Raw genomic sequence first — 19854 nt, 5'->3', positions numbered from 1 at the left:
TATCATTTAGCAAGCTCGGCTAGTCAGGAGCCAAACAGTTTTTGGCAGTCAAAAACATGGATATTGTTCTGTAGATGCCCACCTCCTACCTATCAGTGACCCCTTCTTTCCTATTTTCCTGACTCTTCGCTGCTTTAGGTGTAAAGTGCGACGAGCTCTTAAGTTGATCCTGGAGACTTTGTCCGTCGCTACAAAATTATTTTTATTAATACATCAGGCACTCTAGACTTTGATAAACAGGTGAAAGTTTTAAAAATTCTCACAAAAAGCTTTATTTCTGTCCACTGAAGGAACAAATTTTACAGGTTTTGTTGAAGATAAGTTCCTTAAGGTAAAGATATTCACAAAAAAGACCTATTCCAGCAGATACTGTTTGTAGATCTACACTTGGAACTTAAAAGCAAACGACTTTAAAGTTTAAGGGTTGCGCTGGCTAGTGTATACCTTAAATCCCTTAACAAAAAGTAAATAAATCAAAACCAAATCTTGCGTTTGAAAACTAACAACAATCAGCCTTCAAAACAGAAATCAAAATCAAATTTTTAGTGTGTTTGAAAACTAGCAACAATGAGCCTTTAAAACAGAATATCCACTTCACTTTGAGGAACTTGCTACCATGTGCATTTCACTGAAGAAATGTTACAACCACTCGACCATGTTCATTGCTATTATAACAACATTCATTTTGCTGATTTGTCCCAATGTTAAAAGATCCTCCTCCTCCCCCACAAGATTTAGCAATATTCCCACCTCCATTTCCCCCAGAGTAACCACCACCGCCACCAGCTCCGTTGTTCCCTCCACGAAAACCACCGCCACCTCCGAATCCACCCTGATACGCTCCACCCTCTCCTCCCTGGAGATATCCTTTACCTCCTTTCCCACCTTGTCCCCCTCCACCCTTTGCAGTCTTTCCATTGCTAAAGAAGCCGCCACCTCCACCACCTACAGTGATAAAAACCTAATCAGTGATCTCCTCTATAAAACACAGTAATTACAAGTTGACTCTTCCATAGCGGTTCGTAATATTTTGTTTAAGTTTATTTCTTTATGTTTGGATGTTAATAAAATTTGACGACAAGTCAGCACTACAATTTTGCGTTATACTCGGTTTATTGCAGCTGTTTAGTTTAAATCCTCAATTAGCCGATAGAAACCCTTGTCAACTGGGTATAAACATCATTGTAGAATTTTTAAACAGCGTACGAGCGAAACTCAATTGAACTTCAGATATTGTGGAGAAGAGAAAAAACTTCAAACGTAGAGTTAATAACTTAAATAAATAAGCTTTTGATTAATCTTATTGTCGTCTTATTATGTGGTGAATTGAACACACCGATGGAATTTTTCTCCTTTCTCCGCTTACCTGGAAGTTGACCACTGGTTTTCCCCCCATGTCCATTGCTTCCTCCTGACCCCAGTGGCGAGTTGTTCCCAGCATTCCCTGTTGTGCTTATGGACGCATCACATCCTGGATGTTGTTCTGACATCTTTTTAATCCCCCCTCCACCTCCAGCTATGATCAAAGGCGTGTTGCTTCCTCTCACCACAAATGTACCTCCACCACCTCCGGCATTTGAATTGCTGGACGACTTCGATGCAACTCCTTTTTGACCAACAAGTAAACGAATGATCTCGCTTTTTTTAAAATTAAAGTTTCCAATCATCCTTGCCCCTCTTCCTCCGTTCTTGATGACACTGCCCTTCCCGTACCCCCCTGAGGCTCCTATTGCTTCAATTCTGTATCGACCAGTGTGTGGCACAGTCCACAGTTGAATACCGCTGGATAATGTAACTTGTCCGTCATGGTCCTGACCTGTGTAGTGACTACCGATTGAGGCTGGACCCTTGCCGCCTTCACTCGCATCAAGGGTTGTAAACACAGCTGAAAATCCTGCGTAACAAACACGCAATATTATGAAATTTATCATACTTGCGATGAATTGTCAAATTATATTGCCAATATCGCCAACTGCCATGCTTGAAAAATGATTCCTGCAAATTAAGGGAAATTAGATAAAGAAGAAAAAGCTCCTGAAAATTATACGAAGAAAGTTAAACTGCCTTCTTAAGACTTCTTGAATCCTGGAAGAATAACAATGCTTCCCAGACTGCTTCCGCTTCCTTCTCTGAATGAAAGCCATTTCTATTCCCTATTCACAGTATACTGATATGTATCTAGTAACAAATTCATTCCACATTTCCCTGCGTCTGTTCGATAGAAAGATCAGAGACGATGTCAAAATGTAATAAGAACAAAAAGGTGGAACTCGAGGCGCAGCCGGATATGTCACTGAACTTCATTTCTAGTTCTAGAGTAAGAAAAATAAAGCCATTTAAACCAGTTCTTGTATTTTTTTGGTTTTGTTACAATTCTCCTTCAAGAAAAAAGAGAGACAGCTTGATATGTTGCATCTCGTTACCTGTGCATTTAGTCCCATTTCCTTTGAATCCATCTTTACACGTGCACTTGTAAGATCCCAGGGTGTTAATACACTCAGCATTCACATCACAGCCGTGAGTTCCTTCACTACATTCGTTGGAGTCTTGAACACAAAAAGGCGGGCATATCATGTATATGAGACCCTTTTTTTAGTACCTTCAGATAATAAAGATAAAATACGGAGTCTCAAAATGTTACATTAATAGTTATTAAATCACCTGAGCAATAAGTTCCATTTCCATGAAATCCATCTTTACACGTGCAGTTGTAAGATCCCAAGTTATTGTTACACTCAGCATACACATCACATGGGTGTATTCTGTCGGCACACTCGTCTATGTCTAGAATAAAAATAAAAAAAAAGAGGACCATCTAGATCACTTATATTACTTCACAATCTACTTTTGATGAAAGTCACCACAGAAAATGTGAGGACTAGTTACCCGTGCAGTTAGTTCCATTTCCATAAAATCCATCTTTACACGTGCACTTGTGAGACCCCAGGGTATTGTTACACTCAGCATTCATATCACAGCTATGTGTTCTGTCAGAACATTCATTGTTATCTGCATCAACAAAAGAAAGTTTATTATTGTATAATAACATAGGTATTATCATAAAAACAGACCACATTATATCTTATAGCAAGTCACCCGCGCAGTTAGTTCCATTTCCTTGAAATCCATCTTTACATGTGCATTTGTAAGATCCCAGGGTATTGTTACAATCAGCATTCACATCACAGTCGTGTGTTCTGTCACCACATTCGTTTACATCTAGAACACGGAAAGGAATATCATGTAAATTATACCCTTTTTAAGCCCTCTCAGATAACAAAGATGACACACATAGTCTGAATGTGTTACAATTAGTAACCTGTGCAGTTAGTTCCATTTCCTTGAAATCCATCTTTACACGTGCAGTTAAAAGATCCCAAGGTATCTTTACATTCAGCATCTATATCTACAAGAAAAGGACTATCATGTAAATGAAACCTCTTTTGAGCTTTCTCATACAATGTAAATGAAAGACGGTGTATGAAATGTTTCAATTAGTTACCTGTGCAGTTAGTTCCATTTCCATGAAATCCATCTTTACACGAGCAGTTGTAAGATCCATTGGTATTGTTACACTCAGCATTAACATCACAGTCGTGTTTTCCATCAGCACATTCATCTATGTCTGGAACAAGTAAAAGAATATAATGTAATTGAGATCTTTATTTCAAGTCACCTCAAATGATACAGCCAAAAGACGGAGTTTAAATACATCATAACAAGTCACCTGTGCAGTTGGTTCCATTTCCATGAAATCCATCTCTACACGTGCAACTGAAAGATCCCAGGGTATTGTTACATTCAGCATTCACATCACAGTCGTCTGTTCTGTCGGCACATTCGTTTAAATCTAGAACACGGATAGGAATGTAATGTAGTGTGTTGCAAATGAGACCATTTTTTCAGCTTTCTTATACACTGAGAAAGACGACGTATGATATATTGCAACTGGTGACCTGCGCAGTTAGTTCCATTTCCATGAAATCCATCTTTACACATGCAGTTGTAAGATCCCAGGGTATTGTTACACTCAGCATTAACATCACACACGCGTTTTCCATCAGCACATTCAGCTACGTCTAGAAAGAGAAAAAGAAGACGATTTAAATGAGTCCTGTAATTTTAATTTTAATACGTCACCTAAGATAATGAAGAAGAAAGACAGTCCTCACGAAAACATCAACATTTTCAATAAAAAACTTACCAATGCAATGTGTTCCATTTCCATGAAATCCATCTTTACACGTGCACTTGTATGATCCCAGGGTATTGTCACAATCAGCATCCAGATCACAGTCGTGTGTTCTGTCAGCACATTCATCTGTGTCTAAAACACGGAAAGTAATATCGTATAAATGAAGCCTTTTTTAAGCTTCTTTATCCTTGCACAATGAAGATGAAAGACGGTGTATGAAATGTTTCAATTAGTTACCTGCGCAGTTTGTTCCATTTCCATGAAATCCCTTTTTACACGTGCATTTGTAAGATCCAAGGGTATTGTTACACTCAGCATTCACATCACAGTCGTGTGTTCTGTTATTAGATTCGTCGGTATCTACATCATGGTGACGAACTATAAGTAACTTCACAAATAATTACACCAAAGAAAATATTTGCCCATCTCTTACCACAGACACTGTAACTCCCTCCTGCCCCTCAAGTGAGAAACTGTGCATCATTTTGATAAGTGGTTTGACAAATCTCTCAATACGCCAACAGCGAAAGTTATCAAGATATCAGTCTAACTCAATCAGGCGATGTACCTGAACACGATCGTCCATTGCCAGTGTAACCTTCCTTGCAAGTACAATAATAAGAGCCCACGGTGTTGGTACAGTATGCATTGACGTCACAAGCATTATTTTCATTGATGCATTCATCGTGATCTGGTTAGTGAATGAAGAAGGAAAGAAGTCAATATTTCGTAAACATAAATTTAGCAGCGGAATATTCATACCTTGTGCTAAATTGCAAACCAGGAGTCCTTTTACTATGATTTACCTTCCAAATACATATCACAATTAACCAGAAGTGCCTTCCCAGTGCCAGATGGATCCAGCCAGTAGTTGCTACTTGCAATGTCTTTCCCTTCACTTGCTTTTATCTCATGGCATGAACGTGCTGGTAACTCCGGAATCGAACCCAAGGGAGCTGGTATAGGTACAATTGTTGGACTTTAAGCACTCATAGGCGTACAAATCGAAAGGGGAGAGAAAAAGGCACGTGGGAATAGAAACAAGATGTGTGTTCCATTTATTTTGTTCTCCTTTGACTCGTGAATTCTTAAACACTCTGTTGAGCAAGGAAAGGAAGGCCCTTCTCTCCTTAGCCCCCCGTTAAGAGCGTCAAGCTTTTTTTTATTTTCTCCCTGACCGTAAGATTCTTGTAGCACTTTAAAAAGCAAATATACCAACAATCACTTGTCAATATTTCACACATGCATCAAAGCTGTTTTTTTTTTGTTAACTTAAGTCAAACTTCAAACACTGAAAGAGGTAGAGATAAAATCTTTCATTATTACAGTCGGGAGATAATATGAAAGTAATTGAGAGTATTGGAAAACGCGGCCTGTAAGAACACTGCGTGATGGAAATATTTTATAATTCATTTTATAGAGTATCGGCTGAGTGCTTACCTCTTCCGTTCAAACGGCGAATGTAAAACCACGCAGGGTCTGTGCGGAAATTCTCAGGTCGTGCGTCCTTTGTACGGTTGTTTAATTCACAGATCTGTTCTTTTCTGTTGAAATTATAGCTTTGGCATGTAACTTCCCTTTCACATAAAATATCACAGCTATGAGGAGCTGCTACTTTCATTCTCTTGGAAACGAAACCTTTGAGAGTCATGCCGCGAATGTCAACTTCTGTTCTGCATTGTTCCTCAGCTGCTACAAGGTTGGTGAACGAAACACAGATATAAAAATAACGAAATATCCGCAGCAACGAAAACCACTTAGAGATACACATATTTTGAATAAACATTTTTTCTTAGGGCTGACTAAGAACCGAGGGCTGAAACTACCCTACGGAAGTTACCCGGATTTCACGCGAATGAAGTGCTTAATGTTTCTCCCAAGCGTTTTTTTAAAATCGTCAAACAGAAGAATTTTCATGTAGGTTATAACCTACTTACCCACAGGGCAATCTGTTTGCCTTATTATTGAGATCCACTTTGCTTGCCTTGCATACCGAGCAGAGTCAGGATGGCTTTTTCGATCAGGATGACAGCAGAAACAAAACAGGTTTTAATAAAACCGTTTCCGCTTTCAATTAGCAACCCTGGTTATTTCATTATTACGGTAAAGTGAATGTTCAATTCTGTAAAATAAACTCTAACCTTTGCGTACCCCAATAACCATTTTCCCTAAAATTTCATTCGTTTGCTATCTTCCTATTCCAAAAAATGTTTCGTAAAATGACCTTAAAAGTGCACGAGCTTCTTTAAAATGTTTAGGTTGTCTCATCATGTACCACTTCATGGAGAAAACGTATTTAGATGAAATAATTTATTGTATTAAATACTAGGAGAAGAAGCTTGTTCAGATATTTCATTCAGGGCCTAGTTATGTCAATAAAAATAGTAAAAAAAAAGGAAAAATTCTTTAGCAAACTTCGAAATATTACTCTAGGTACGAGCAAGGACAAGAGTTTTGGTAAATCTCACCTTGTCCACGTGGTGTTAGTAAAGTCAAAACGTTGAGAACGAAGCAGTAGGGAACGAACACCATGTTGTCAGAAAATTACCGTTATTCGAACAACCACATTAAGGTTTTCAACTTAAATGGGGACATCGGTGAAACAGCTGAAGTTTAATATGCGTTCAAATACACCACTCTCTTTGTTTGATCAGGAAGCTTTCAGAGGTTTTAACAACTGAATAAGACCCTCTGGGATGTAATTTGGTTATATCAACTAAGTTGGAATTGGCCACCGTGAAGAGTTAAAAAGCTGACGTTTCGAGCGTTAGCCCTTCGTCAGAGCCAATGACGAAGGGCTAACGCTCGAAACGCCAGCTTTTTTAAAAACTCTTCACGGTGGCCAATTTACAATTTCAACTTAGTTGATCGAACCAAATTACCTTGTTACCCCTACCGACGCAGCACCACAGCCGTTTCTTTCGAAACTTTCACCCTTTATTCCTCTGGAATGTAGTTGGTTGGTGAAACTGGATTATACATAATGTGAATTAATGGCCTTCAATTTATGGAAAAGACATCCTTCATGTGTTTTTCTCGTTTGGTTTACTGGATTATGTTCGCATGAGTTCATCGTTAGAGCCAGCTACTTGAAGACTGTTTAGCAACTATTAAGATGCTCTCCTCGCTCGCCCAAACTTGATCAAAAAAATTAAAATTTATCAATTTCTTTCGGCAGGGAATCGTCACCAAGCCAATCGACTCGTTTCAAACTTAGTAAATGAATATTAAAAAATATCTATGAGAACAGGCTTTTTATACAACTGCCCAATACCATTGCAGTGAATATTGCAGAGTGCTTTCTTTTACGCTTAAGTTAAGATCTTATTGGATGACAATCCCCGTTCAGGCTTCCGACCCATGAAGGCTGTTTTCAAACCTTGTAAACGGAGAATTAACCATATCTGCAAGGATGAGCTTTTATAGAACACACAGGACCATCTCAAAAAGAAAAAAAAAAGTACTAGTTGTGCTTTGCTTAAGTTAAGTTCTGCAAAGGAGACATTTATAATGAGTCAAAAATTTCCCTTTGTAGGCCTCTAAGCTTTTTATACTAACGATGGGAAAATAAAAATCCCAATTAGAAGAAGAATGCTTTTATGCACGAAAAAAAGATATCAACTAGTGCAGTAAACACCTTTAAAATTGAATAGAAACAAAAGATAATCCTTCGCCGTACAGCCTGGTGTTTTTATTGTCAGCCAGTGAAAAACCCAGAAATATTTTATGAACTCCCTGGTTACAATTTTGAGGCACGACGACACGTACTCGTTTGCAGTATTTTTAGGCCCTAAGCCGTCCCCTAAGCACTTTTGAAAGCGCTAAAATTTCATATTATTTTCAGGACAAAGCTTTACAGGAATAACGTGATTAAAAGAATACAATACATTAGTACAACATTTTTTTTTTGCTGAAACAGATTTCTGTAAAATTTTACATACAAAATATTTTTTTACAAATACAAAAAAGCATAACGATAACCGAATAAATTCGCAGAAAGCACTGACTGACAGAAAAACATTTGAATCATTTTATTTTTAAATGTGTAACAATTGAAATGCTAATGAATAAGTAGGACTGACCTCACAGAAGTTCTTCTATATAATGATTAACTAGTCCTCATTCCTTTCAAGTTATTCAATGACCAACTGCAAGCACTACTGATTACATTTTCCAACGTAAGTCTGAAAAATCTTGACAGCCCTATTTACATTAAACTAAGCTATATGAGAAAGTAATTTGTGGGGAAAATGGTCTCTACCCTTAGAAAATATCCAATATTACGAAAAAGGGATTTTTAACTCAAACCTTTCAAAGTCTCCTGACACTAAAGGCAGATACTTGACATGGAGGTATTTAGGTACACGGGGAGGCAGTAGCCTCCACTCCCCCCCCCCCCCCCCGCTCCGTAATTCTTCTTTTTTTTTTTATCGTTTTGTCATTTGTAATTTTGGCCTTACCTTGACAGTCACTACAAAAAAAAAAATACATCTCTGACTTCAAACTTTGCCTGACAGATGGAAGTATAAAAAATGCTTTCGATAGACGCTCGTTTGTGTCCACTGACCTAAAGAGATGAACGCGAAACCCCTGCACTGGAAAGTCGAATGAATTGTTCAGAACAGGAAAGAAAAGAGCCGGAAAATAAAGGCCTTAAGATCCACAAGTTGCGCTGGTTAACCTACACCTTAAAACACTTACTGAGTCTAAAGAAGAAACAAATGGTTGTTTAACTCTTCAGTTTAAAAACAGTCATCCTTCAAAACAGAATTACCACTACACGTTGAGGAGAGTGCTGTTACCTGCATCTTAATGAAGAAATGTGATGATCACTCGACCACGTTCACCGCTATTATAACAACATTTATTTTCCTGATTTGTCCCATTGTTAAAAAATCCTCCCCCTCCCCCACAGGAATTGTCTATATTTGAACTCCCACTCCCCCCAGAATAACCTCCACCGTCCCCAGGTCCCTTAACGCCTCCACGAAAACCACCGCCACCTCCAAACCCACCTCCATACCCCCCACCCACTCCCCCCTTAACATATCCATCGCCTCCTTTCCCCCCTCCTTGAGCAGAAGACGTGTTTCCATCACTGAAGAAGCCGCCGCCACCACCACCTACATTAATAAAAAAAATATATCAGAGGTCTCTCACAAATAGCACCTATTTGATGATTTACCACATTTGTCGGTAATGTCGCAATGTGATTGTGTCTGTACCCGTATCAACGTTGTCGATACGGGTACAGACAACGCTGCTAGCGTCAACGTGTCACACAACGTGTCATACACTGAAAAAATTCGTTTCATTTGACGTCGATATTAAATCTACAGTGGTTTAGCGTGGTCTGTACTCTCATCGATCATGATATTTATAAAATATCTCAGATATCAGGAGCTACTACTGTCATTCTCTTGGAAACAAAACCTTTGAGAGCCATGCCACGAATGTTTACTTCTGTCCTGCATTGATCCTCAAAGGTTGCAAGGTTGGTGAACGAAACACAGACAAGAAAATAAGTAAATCTCCAAAGCATTTTTCCTGAAAAACAAAATTCGTAAGGAGGTCCGGGTTTTACGTGTACGACATCAAAGGGCGAAGTTTTTCTTTTCTTAAGGCTGACAGTAAACCTTTCTTCTGTGGCTGTCTCTTCTTAAAAGACATACGGTCGAACTGACCTTATACTTCATTCAGCCTTCAAGAGATTTGCTTTGTCTGATTTTCAAATTTTCTTGATCCAACACATCACGGCCTGGATTTTTATTCTAACGTTCCGTTTGTTTAATCACAGGTTATGCAAACCGTAGATCGCTGTTTTTTTGATACTTAGAAGAAAAAGGCATTTCTGACCTGGTGATTTCATGGTATGCACAAGCTCTAAAAATTCGTTCACTAAAAAAGCTATCGTCTTTTTCGAATCACATGTCAATGGTCATCATCATAGTCACTGTGGTCAAAATGTTTGGACTCACTGGGCTGAGTCTTGTGGGTCCACAACACTTTGAGCAATGAGATGACGAAATTGTTTTCGATAAGAGTACACGCCGATTTGTTAAACTTTTATCGGGATAGCGCAAATAATTTGCATGCTATTTCAGTTTGAAAAAAAGCGCTAATTTTCCTTCTGTGATACAGTTTATGGTCACCGACGGCTTGAATCTTGCGTTTTCATCGGCCGGATTTGTCAACTGGTTTGACGGCTCAGATTTCAACACCTGTCAAGTACCGCCTTCTCTAAAAATCGTTAAAAGGGAGAATTTTCGAGCAGGATATAACCTACTTACCCACAGTTGACAATCTGTTTTTCTCATTAATGAGAGCCACTTTGCTTACCTTACATACCAAGTGCTGACAGCTGCCTATTGACTATTTTTTATCAGGATGACAGCAGAAACAACAGAGTTCCGTTTCTTAATTCAATTCGTTATCATATTATTTTCAAATCCCTTGTTATTTTACTTTTAATGGAAAAGCGAAAGCTTAGTATTTTCCAGCTACAGGCTCTATTGTCCAAAATTATCAGCCAGTGTCTTATTTCTAAAATTTCCAAACTAGTTACATTTTGCTTCAGAAGAGGCTATTTTGAGGATCGTCCCCGTTGGGCATTATTGAGCCATCGAGCGGGATCCAAAAGTCGAAAATGGGGTTTATGGATACCGTTGTAGAAACAGAAACTGTTTTTCCTCTTTTGGTTGCTAAAAGCGATATTACCCTTACATTATATCCTTTGTAGTCTTATCATTTCCATAACATGTGTCGTAAAATAACTTCAAAATATGTGAACATCTAATTGAAATCTGTACGAGCTTATCTTATTGCAGTCCAAGGGGAAAACATTTTTAGATTAAATAATCCATATATCCAATACTAGTAGAATAAGTTCGCTTGAACATTTCTAGGCTTACCTGTGTAAATAAAGATAGAAAAAAAAGGAACATAATGTTTTCGCAAACTTTGGAATAGTAATTAGACGTGAGCAAGGAAACAGCTCTTTGAAGGAAAATCTCACCTTGTCCTTCTGGTATTAGGGAAGCTAAAACGGCGAAAACGAAACAGTACAATACATGTACCATGTTCTCCCGTTATAATTCGAACCACAACAGTAAGGTTTTCTACTTTGAGGAGCACATCAGATAATTATAAGTTGGGACAGCTGAAGTTTAATCTACGTTCAAATACGCGACCCTATTTATTTAATTATGGTGTAAGGCTTTCAGTGGTTGTCACAATTGATCATAAATTAGTTCCACTGGGATGCAGATGATTGGTGAAACTCGATTATTCATAATGTGTATTAATGGCCTTTTATTTCAATTGTAGAGGAAGATGTCCTCTTTGTGTTTTCCTAGTTTGGCTTAAATAATCCGAATAACCCTCTAGGCGATACATGACAGGAATCAGTAAACGAGCCGCCACATCACATTTCTGGTTTTTAAGTTGGCGCATTTTACAGATATCAGTAATGATGACCACGCACGAGATTACTGCGTGATGGATGTCCTCCCCTTGGGTGGGATGGGTGGGGTTTATTGGGTGGACTACTCGCATGGATCGCATATGTTCCGTTCTAGTCCTACCCTACTGCGATAATGCAGTGAAAAATGGTTAGAAAAACTCCCCATATGGGAAAAGAACTGTACGTCAACAACTGTAAATTAAACCTTTTAAGGTTAAACTACAAAGAAGCAGTATATTTCAGCTACACTACTCAACAGACACTAATATATTGAACCATTAGGTTTATTTTGCATGTTTCGGCCGAGCACCAGCGTACAATAATGAAGGAACACATACTCAAAACCATTGCATTTTCAGTAATCGTTATCAAAGCACACGACAAAAAGACATACCGAGAGCTTAGCAACCACTAACAAACATCGTGGTTAGAACGGTGGCCAGAAAAGACCTGCTGTAAAAAACCCCGTAGGGAAAAAGAGACAGGAAATCTGGGAAGGAACCAGGCACAAGCTCACGCAACCTTCCTACCAGGCTATATGCATACTTCCAAAAAATAAATAAATAAATAAACTTAGCTATAGCTGAGAAAGTGTCGGTCTAGAATGACTGCCCACGTGCAATCACAAGCTTTAATACTCGTATCACTATACCCATAATGCATCTATACTCAAGGACCCAGGCCCTTGCCCTGTTACTCTCGTACCGCAGAAATATTTAATTTCCGGCTTATTCGTTGGCACTCAAACGCCAGAAATTCCATTTTTCTCGAGGAAAGGCATCCTGGTTGATTTGATAAAACAAAGCAAATAGAAACAGAAAGTAGCCCCTTGTCATACAGCCAGGTGCCTTTACTGTAAGTTGATGAAAATCCACGGAAAGAAATTATGTCCCAAGTTCTTTAGGTTGCTTTAATGAAACTTTTGCAAATCTTTTTTAGACTGCCTTCGGGTCTTTTATTAATTTCAGGCAAATTTCTCGTTGGCACATCCTCTCCTACTGCATGGGAATGGTATGAAAAGTTAATCGAGGGACAAACTGCCTGTTATAGGGACAGCCATGAACGGAAAAGTTAAAAAAAAGTCTTGATCGTCACAATCATATTGGCCATAGCTTTTGAGCTGACACTACTTTCTCTTTCTTTGTACGAAAACGCGCCACTTTGATGATCATAACAGTCAGTGGCATATTTGCAATTTGTTGGGGAGCAGAGTCAGTTGAATACGTGTTAGGATTCCTAACGACTCTCAACATTACGTTTGTCCATATCACTATCGTTGACATGATGGTGTTGCTTAATTCAGCTGTCAACCCCTTCGTGTATGCCCTCCTGAACCATCAATTTAGACAAACGAGCAGGGGAGTGATGTGCTTCACGAGTTCTGTGATAAAACCCAGGCCTCGGGCTGAAACTGGAACAGAGGAAAGTGTAGCCAATGAGACTAAGCTTTCGGTTTTTAAACAGCAGACGACACATGAGAGTCTGGATAGGGTTAACTGACAACTGACAAATGGCCAAAATTTTAACTGACAACTGACAAATCGCTGAAAATCTAACTGACAACTGACATTTGTGGTGGGCTTTTACTGATAGCTTAAAAAAGACCGGATCGCCCTAAATATCCTAAAAGCTGGAATTACATATCAGTAGGAGTACGCCAGATCCCTGGTCTAACAGAATTGTCCAGCAAATATGGCCTAAGAGATTTTGATGTTGAACTCTACCACATGGCTCGAATTTTCTCAAGCTTAGAAGTTGAACTACTTCTAAAGAGCAACTCGAGGTCTTGAGCTTGTAAAGAAATCAAAAGACTTTGAATTTGAAGACAGGCTAGGATAGCGTTCATTGACCCAGGAGACTCTGTCCTTCTGAGAAAAGCGTTTAAACCTTGACGGGCTCTAGTCAGAAAGCAGCAAGCGATGGAACGGATGAAACGTGTACTTATACGCAAGTTCGTGGCATCTGTTCTGTGAACAAGACTTTATTCGTATCGAATGATGCTACAGGTTGCTTTAAACTAGCATCGGGACTCACTGGTACTGTGTCGTTCTTACAGTCCTTGGAAGTCTCTAGAACAGTTTTGGTCTCAGAACCCAAAGCATAGAGAAAGCACACATGCCTCTTCAAGATACCGCAGACAAAGTATCGTATGTAAATGACAACATCGCAAAGGCCGTTTCTGAGGTGAAACAAAGGTATAGTATAAAGGAAACCACAGCAACCAATGACCTAAATAAACTTTGTCTAATAAAACTCGAGTCTCACTAAAACTTCTCCAAGGAATACGCCGCCTGCACAACAGCATAGTTTCAATTAGCAACGATAATCTCGAAGACATTGAATTGTGCACGTTGCTCACAACAGCTGCAAAGAATCAACAGGTAATTTCCTATTTTAAGCATGAGACTTTCACCGCATTGTTCTCAAGACTTTGGGATAATTACCAAGGAGTCACTGAAGAGAGTAACAAAATGAGCAGCCAAAAAAATCCCACTATCCTGTCCCTCAGACGACGGAGTTTGCAAATGTCAATTTACCCCGAGACTGAAAGTGTTATGAAAGAATTCGCGGAGAAGTAACGTCCCTCGCCGGAGGCAAAGGACAGTTCGGGTGGAGACTACGAAGGACAAGGAAGGGGCTTTACCACCGGCCGTCTACACGAAGCAACAAGATTCCACCAAAGTGGACTTGTTAGCCGGGTTAGGGAACGATTTTCAGCCAGTAGGGCTCAACAGCGACAAAGGAGCCGACTGTATCGTTGAAGTGGAAGTTGCTGAGGTGCAAACATATGCAGACGAATATGACACGGACTCAGAAGACGACCAATTCGCGCCCATTTTCGCTTGGATTTCTAAAATAAGCTTACAGTAGATATCTCTAATAACCTAATTGGAAAGTAGACAAAGGAACATTCCTTTCCGCCAGATTATTTCATCGAAGTCAATCGCAATCGACACATAAAGCAAAACATAAAAACATAATATTGTGCTTGAGGACTCTTCAAAAGTTTGTTTTCCTTCTGAAGATCTTCTTTCTAACATTTTGACCGGCTGAGACGGTTGAAAAGAAATGTTTCAATTTTGCACACGGGCGTACAGAAGTTTGTGTGCAGAAGGGTGATAATTTAACTTAAACACCCTTCAAACAAAGACTGAAAGTCACTTGGGATATCTTGGAATTACTTTATTCCAGAATTGAGAAAAAGGAGCTCTTACTTTATCAATTTTCGACTTAATTTTTGAATTTATGCTATGTGCAGTTTTTGGCCAAATATAGGGTCGGAAAGTAATAATAAACTCGCCAAGTTAATTATTAACAGTCATTTAACTGACAACTGACAAATGGCCTAAAGTCCAACTGAGAACTGACAAATGGCCGAAATTTTAACTGACAACTGACATTTGTACCCCCCCATCCAGACCCTCACACATGACTCAGGAGCCATTACGTTGGTTAATCTTTCGCTTCAGAGAAAGATCGCTAAGCGAGGAATCTTGTTGTTGTTTACAGCATTTATGGATCATCGTGAGACCAAATTGAAAATCTTGTGAGCCCAGTCAAGTGTTTTATCCCTTTTATCATCTGAAAGAAAGCTATCGTTTCATTTAATGAGCAAAATTTGAGCAGTCCTAGAGCATCAATATTATCTGTAAAGTGCATTAGAACCTGTAAGTACTGAAATGTTGCAATTTTACAATCGAAAAAAACATAAATCAAAATGCATGGCTAGAAAAAAAATATCACTTAACGAAAAAATCTAGTAGCTGGCAAATCACTTAAGCAAGGATAGATATAAGCTAGTTATTTGTTATCCTTGTATTCGGAATTCAATATATTTGTGTTAACGGACGTAGCCCTAACTGCATTCAGCAGCTTTTGGAATAACATAATCGTTGCATTCGCAGGCATTACATCAAGCAGCGACTTTTCTAGCGAAAAGTTTTCTTGCTAAAATATTTTTACAAGTACAGTATAGACTGAACTTGTAAACAATGTGATATAAGATAAGTTGTTGACAGTCAAATTTACTGTATTTTGCGCATTTCTAAAGGCTGTGCGATTTATTGAAGGACAACATCCGAAGTCTTCCTGTAGACTAATGGCAAATGCGGGTTTTAAAGTCGAAGGTCATCTAAAAGTGAATCACAGAATAAGAAACTAGAGCACGTGATCAGGGCTGAGTTAATGAGTAACTATAGCAGATGCTTGTATTATTCTACGATTGGACTGTATCCAATACCTCACTATACGCGACGTGTGAATTTCTCTAAAAATCGTACGTGTAACGAGACTAGGACCCTCGCTTGTCTACCGTCCTCCATTGTAGAGATAACTCCATATTGTCATGATTAAGAGAATGATTAAATAGCATCTTAGGACTACCAGTCTCGCGTTTAGTTCTAAACATCCACTAGTTGAAATTTAATGAACTTGAACTTAAATAAGTTCGTTTACTCGTAATTTAGAATCAGTCTTTTAAACATAAAGTTGTTTCGAAAAAATGATGATTATCTTACTTAATATCTTCTTAATAACCATTTTGACCTTTTTGAGTTCGCTCTTTGATTCCAAAGGATTCCGATAAATTATTTACTGGTGAACCTCGCTATTTCCGATATTGCAATACTCATCACACCAAGGATTGTCCTTAGCTTCAATATAACTCACCCGGTTGGAAATGCAGGCTCAGTTCTTTGCAAGTTGGTGACAGGTGGAAATCTGGCTTGGCTTCCTGGAATTACCTCAGTTGTTACTTTGGTGGCGATTGCTGTTGCACGATATTATACTGTACTTTATCCACTGGATCCAAATAAAAAACTGACCCTCCGTATGCTTGAGGTGAGTCAAAGCATTACCCGTCGACCTACCAAGTGAACGGGCTGACTGCCCTCTCTCGCAGACTATTCAGGATAAATTATGAGTGGTTATGTTCTACCAGCGTATTTGTCTGTTCTAATGTGCAATTTATATTATACTTGATGAGCTTACAGTTGTTACTAAAGTGAATCGAAATCAAGAGATATTTGTTTATTTAAAATCTTTTTCATTCGTGAACTCAAATGGGGTTACATCTGGACTACGTACCTTAGTACACTGGGACTCACGGTGATTCCTTACACATTTACGTTCATATATACATTAGACTAGATCATTAATTGTAACATAACCAAAGTAAAGCGCGCGCTCTGATTGGTCAATTCAGCGTCCCCCATTTGCCCATGGGTGTACCCTGCTGACGTGAGCAAATGCAAAGACTATTTTTCCGCGCGCGCTTGTATTTTCTGCTCACGTAAGATTTGTTAAATAAAAGGGAACTCTTTAGCTACAATGTATCAATGTTATGTTATAAAACAAATGGTAAACACCCCAGCGTACACTATTGAGTTATGGATGCACTTGGGAGGTTTGCTAAGCACTCAAGAAGCTAGAGTCGCTCTCGGCTATCGCCTCGAGCGACTCTTACGCTTCTTTCGTGCTTAGCAACCTCCCGCGTGCATCCATAACTCAATAGTGTACGCTGTGGTGTTTACCATTTGTTAAAAGTTTCGCAGAATGATCCAAACGAGGGATACTTCATTTCTTCATTTGAAAGAAAACAAATTGATTCAAGGAGTAGAAGAGGTCGGAATTTGATTCTATGAGTATTCATGACCGCTGTGGAGATGTAAATTAAATAAATCAATGAATAAAAACAACTGGGATGAAAGTATTCCCTTTGAAATTAAGGATTGAAATACTTCCAATCCTCCTTTTAGGTGATCATCCTTAGTTCCTGGGTGTTCTCAGTAATTTTCAACCTACCAAAATATTTTGCCCGTACCTTTGATGACAAGAAAAAACACTGTGTGCAAACCTGGGCTAAAGAGTGGATGATCACAGCTTATTGCTTATCCTGGTTGGTCCTGGTCGTGGTTGCTGTTGGCATAATGATTTTGTTATACTCTAAAGTAGTGTACACACTATGGTACAAAGCTGATGATGGCAACCATCTAGACTGTCAACAACGAGTGAGCTCCTAATTACCGCAAGTTATATTTGGAATAGTCAAACCAATAAGCTTAGCTTAGGCCTTTTTTATCATCATAAGATGGTTCTCAAGGAAAACAGAATTAGCTGAGTTTTCATAATTCGGCGCAAACGCTCGAAGAACCTGAATGACAAGCCTATTGATACAATTATCGTCCTTGCAATTAACAGAAAAAAAAGACCTAACTGGCTGATCAGGATTAAGATGGCTATTGACAGTTGCACAGGAAAGCTTCTCAGCTGAAATTTTTCTCATACTATTCACAGAGTGTGTTGAAGGTGAGGAAACGCATCACGTTGATGGTCACAACAATCAGTGTCATATTTGCAGTTTGTTGGGGAGCAGAGTCAGTAGAATACGTCTTAAGATTTCTCACGAATCTGAAAATCAGCTTCGTCCACATAGCCACCGTTGACATGATGGTGTTGGTTCAATTCAGCTGTGAACCCCTTTGTTTATTCCCTCCTAAACCATCAGTTCAGAAAGAAGATCAAGGCAGTAATGCGTGGCACGAGTCCTGTGGTGGCAGTCAAGCCTCGGAGCGGGACTGGCACTGATGAGGAAGGTTTTACTGACGAAAATAAAGGATTTTAAAAAGTACAGCGCAGACCAAAAAAGTAAGTATAACATACAGAAACTTCTTAAGTGAGTTACTTCCTTCCGTTCACCTTTTACAGTAAGGTTTCGAAATAATTTCTTTCTAAGAATCAAGACCATATCTCGAAGCATAGTTAGTAGAGTCCCCTCTACTAACTATGCTCGAAGGCTCCTAGTTGCCCATCAAAAAGCCATAATGAAATCTGGACTATGAGATCCTCCGCGACTTGGTGGACGCCCTGTATCAAAATATTTACTATAATAACAAAACCAGTAAGTGCGGATTTCTCCATTCAAGGTGGACGCGAATATCAGAATGAAGCCCTTCTGTTGATGATACAATGTAAGACAGTCAGATGTGTCACTCACATTTTCAGCCACAAAATTCAAAAGGCAAGATGTAGCCACTCTGTCTGCAACCATATCTATTAGAATCTTATGAAGTCCGTTAGAAGTCTCTCATAAACAGAGCCTGTAGAAGGGAATCAAAATGGTTAAATTTAACTAACCAATAGGATAGCATTAATTAGTTAATTTGGTTAGGCAGGGGACGTTAAAGAACCCACTCACGAGATTACTGTGATGTGGTCTGGCCTGTTTACTGGGAATTGGGGGGAGGGGAGCATCTTCAAATAAGTTTCCTTCGATTGTTTGTAAACTACTGATGCAGTCCGGCCAAAGTTCCCCGAAAAGCGTTGTGATGCGCATTTGATCATATCCACATATTAATTTGCGCGATATAAATAATAAATTATTATAAATATTAAATTATTGTTATAATTATTATTATTATTATTATTATTATTATTATAGCAACTGACTCAGATTGAGAATCTAACCTTGTTTTCATTACGTGAATTACTAAAAACCTGTAATCTATTCATTGAAACTAGGAAGGGTTTCAAAAGTGTTCCTCTGAAATTTACTTTGGCTTCTGCTCTCTTTTTCCAGTTTACTTTCTTGATATGTCGATGTTTTTGTACGTATCGCTCTCTTTCTTTAACTTCCTTGTTGTTTTACACGAAACATCTATGAAATTAATGCGAAAAGGATATTTGTTTACTAATTGGTCATAATATTAAAGTAGGAACACCCTACCTGATAACTGATATGCGCCTTACGAAGTCATTTGTCTGAGTAAATTTTTTTTAAAACGACTCCCTCTCAATTCAAACAGGTGAAACTTTCTGAGTTATCTTTTAAAATATGGGTAAAAATGGTTCGGTAATGTGGTAAAGTTTAAATTCTAGGAATGGTCATAAGTGGGTTATTATCGGTAAATAGAAAATAGATCAGCTGTATTTGCCAGCAGCAAAGGGGAAAGATTGTACAAAACTCAATAAAAACTTAACACGTGTCAAATTTAATAACACTTTATGGAACAAACCCTCTTTTTGGTGAATCATATCTTGAACTGTTCCCTTTTGTAATTGAAGGGGTTGTAATTGTAATTGTAACTGATCATTCTCCGGTGGTACCAAAAACTTATGAATAATCAGTTCAAGGCGAAGATAAAACGGATATTGATCTGTGATAATCCCACAATGCCACGGATTCATGCCACTGAAAACC

The 19854-nt window shown here is 38.7% G+C and overlaps 2 protein-coding genes across 2 annotated transcripts in view; one reads left to right on the top strand and one right to left on the bottom strand.

Moving 5' to 3' along the window:
- Positions 1-439: 439 nt before the first annotated feature.
- On the bottom strand, positions 440-6727 carry LOC148721287 (uncharacterized). The gene is made up of 5 exons (XM_088735906.1): positions 6658-6727; positions 5636-5941; positions 5002-5151; positions 1367-1894; positions 440-945 (listed from the first exon to the last, which is right to left on the bottom strand). The coding sequence occupies exons 1-5, from the start codon at positions 6725-6727 to the stop codon at positions 626-628; spliced, it is 1374 nt and encodes a 457-aa protein (XP_088592032.1). The 3' UTR covers positions 440-625.
- A 7045-nt stretch (positions 6728-13772) lies between these two features.
- Positions 13773-19854, top strand: part of LOC148721285 (QRFP-like peptide receptor) — a 58168-nt gene continuing 52086 nt past the window's right edge. Inside the window, exons 1-4 of the mRNA XM_088736118.1 lie at positions 13773-13852; positions 16232-16496; positions 17414-17665; positions 17952-18071. Coding sequence (XP_088592244.1) covers positions 13773-13852; positions 16232-16496; positions 17414-17665; positions 17952-18071 — 717 coding nt within the window. The remainder of the gene's footprint in view (positions 13853-16231; positions 16497-17413; positions 17666-17951; positions 18072-19854) is intronic.

Source organism: Stylophora pistillata, chromosome 10 (assembly GCF_964205215.1).
Source record: "Stylophora pistillata chromosome 10, jaStyPist1.2, whole genome shotgun sequence".
Classification (NCBI taxonomy): domain Eukaryota; kingdom Metazoa; phylum Cnidaria; class Anthozoa; order Scleractinia; family Pocilloporidae; genus Stylophora; species Stylophora pistillata.
The sequence above is the reverse complement of the archived record's forward strand: the minus strand, read 5'-3'. Positions and strand labels throughout refer to the sequence as shown.

What these genes read in the sequence shown, in the direction of transcription:
- LOC148721287 (XM_088735906.1), bottom strand. Translation starts at nt 6,727, where the DNA reads ATGGTGTTCGTTCCCTACTGCTTCGTTCTCAACGTTTTGACTTTACTA. An exon ending in TTGTGATATGTATTTGGAAG is followed by an intron (nt 1,895 to 5,001) that starts GTAAATCATAGT and finishes TTTGTTACGCAG; the next exon opens with GATTTTCAGCTGTGTTTACA. An exon ending in AACCAGTGGTCAACTTCCAG is followed by an intron (nt 946 to 1,366) that starts GTAAGCGGAGAA and finishes TTATCACTGTAG; the next exon opens with GTGGTGGAGGTGGCGGCTTC.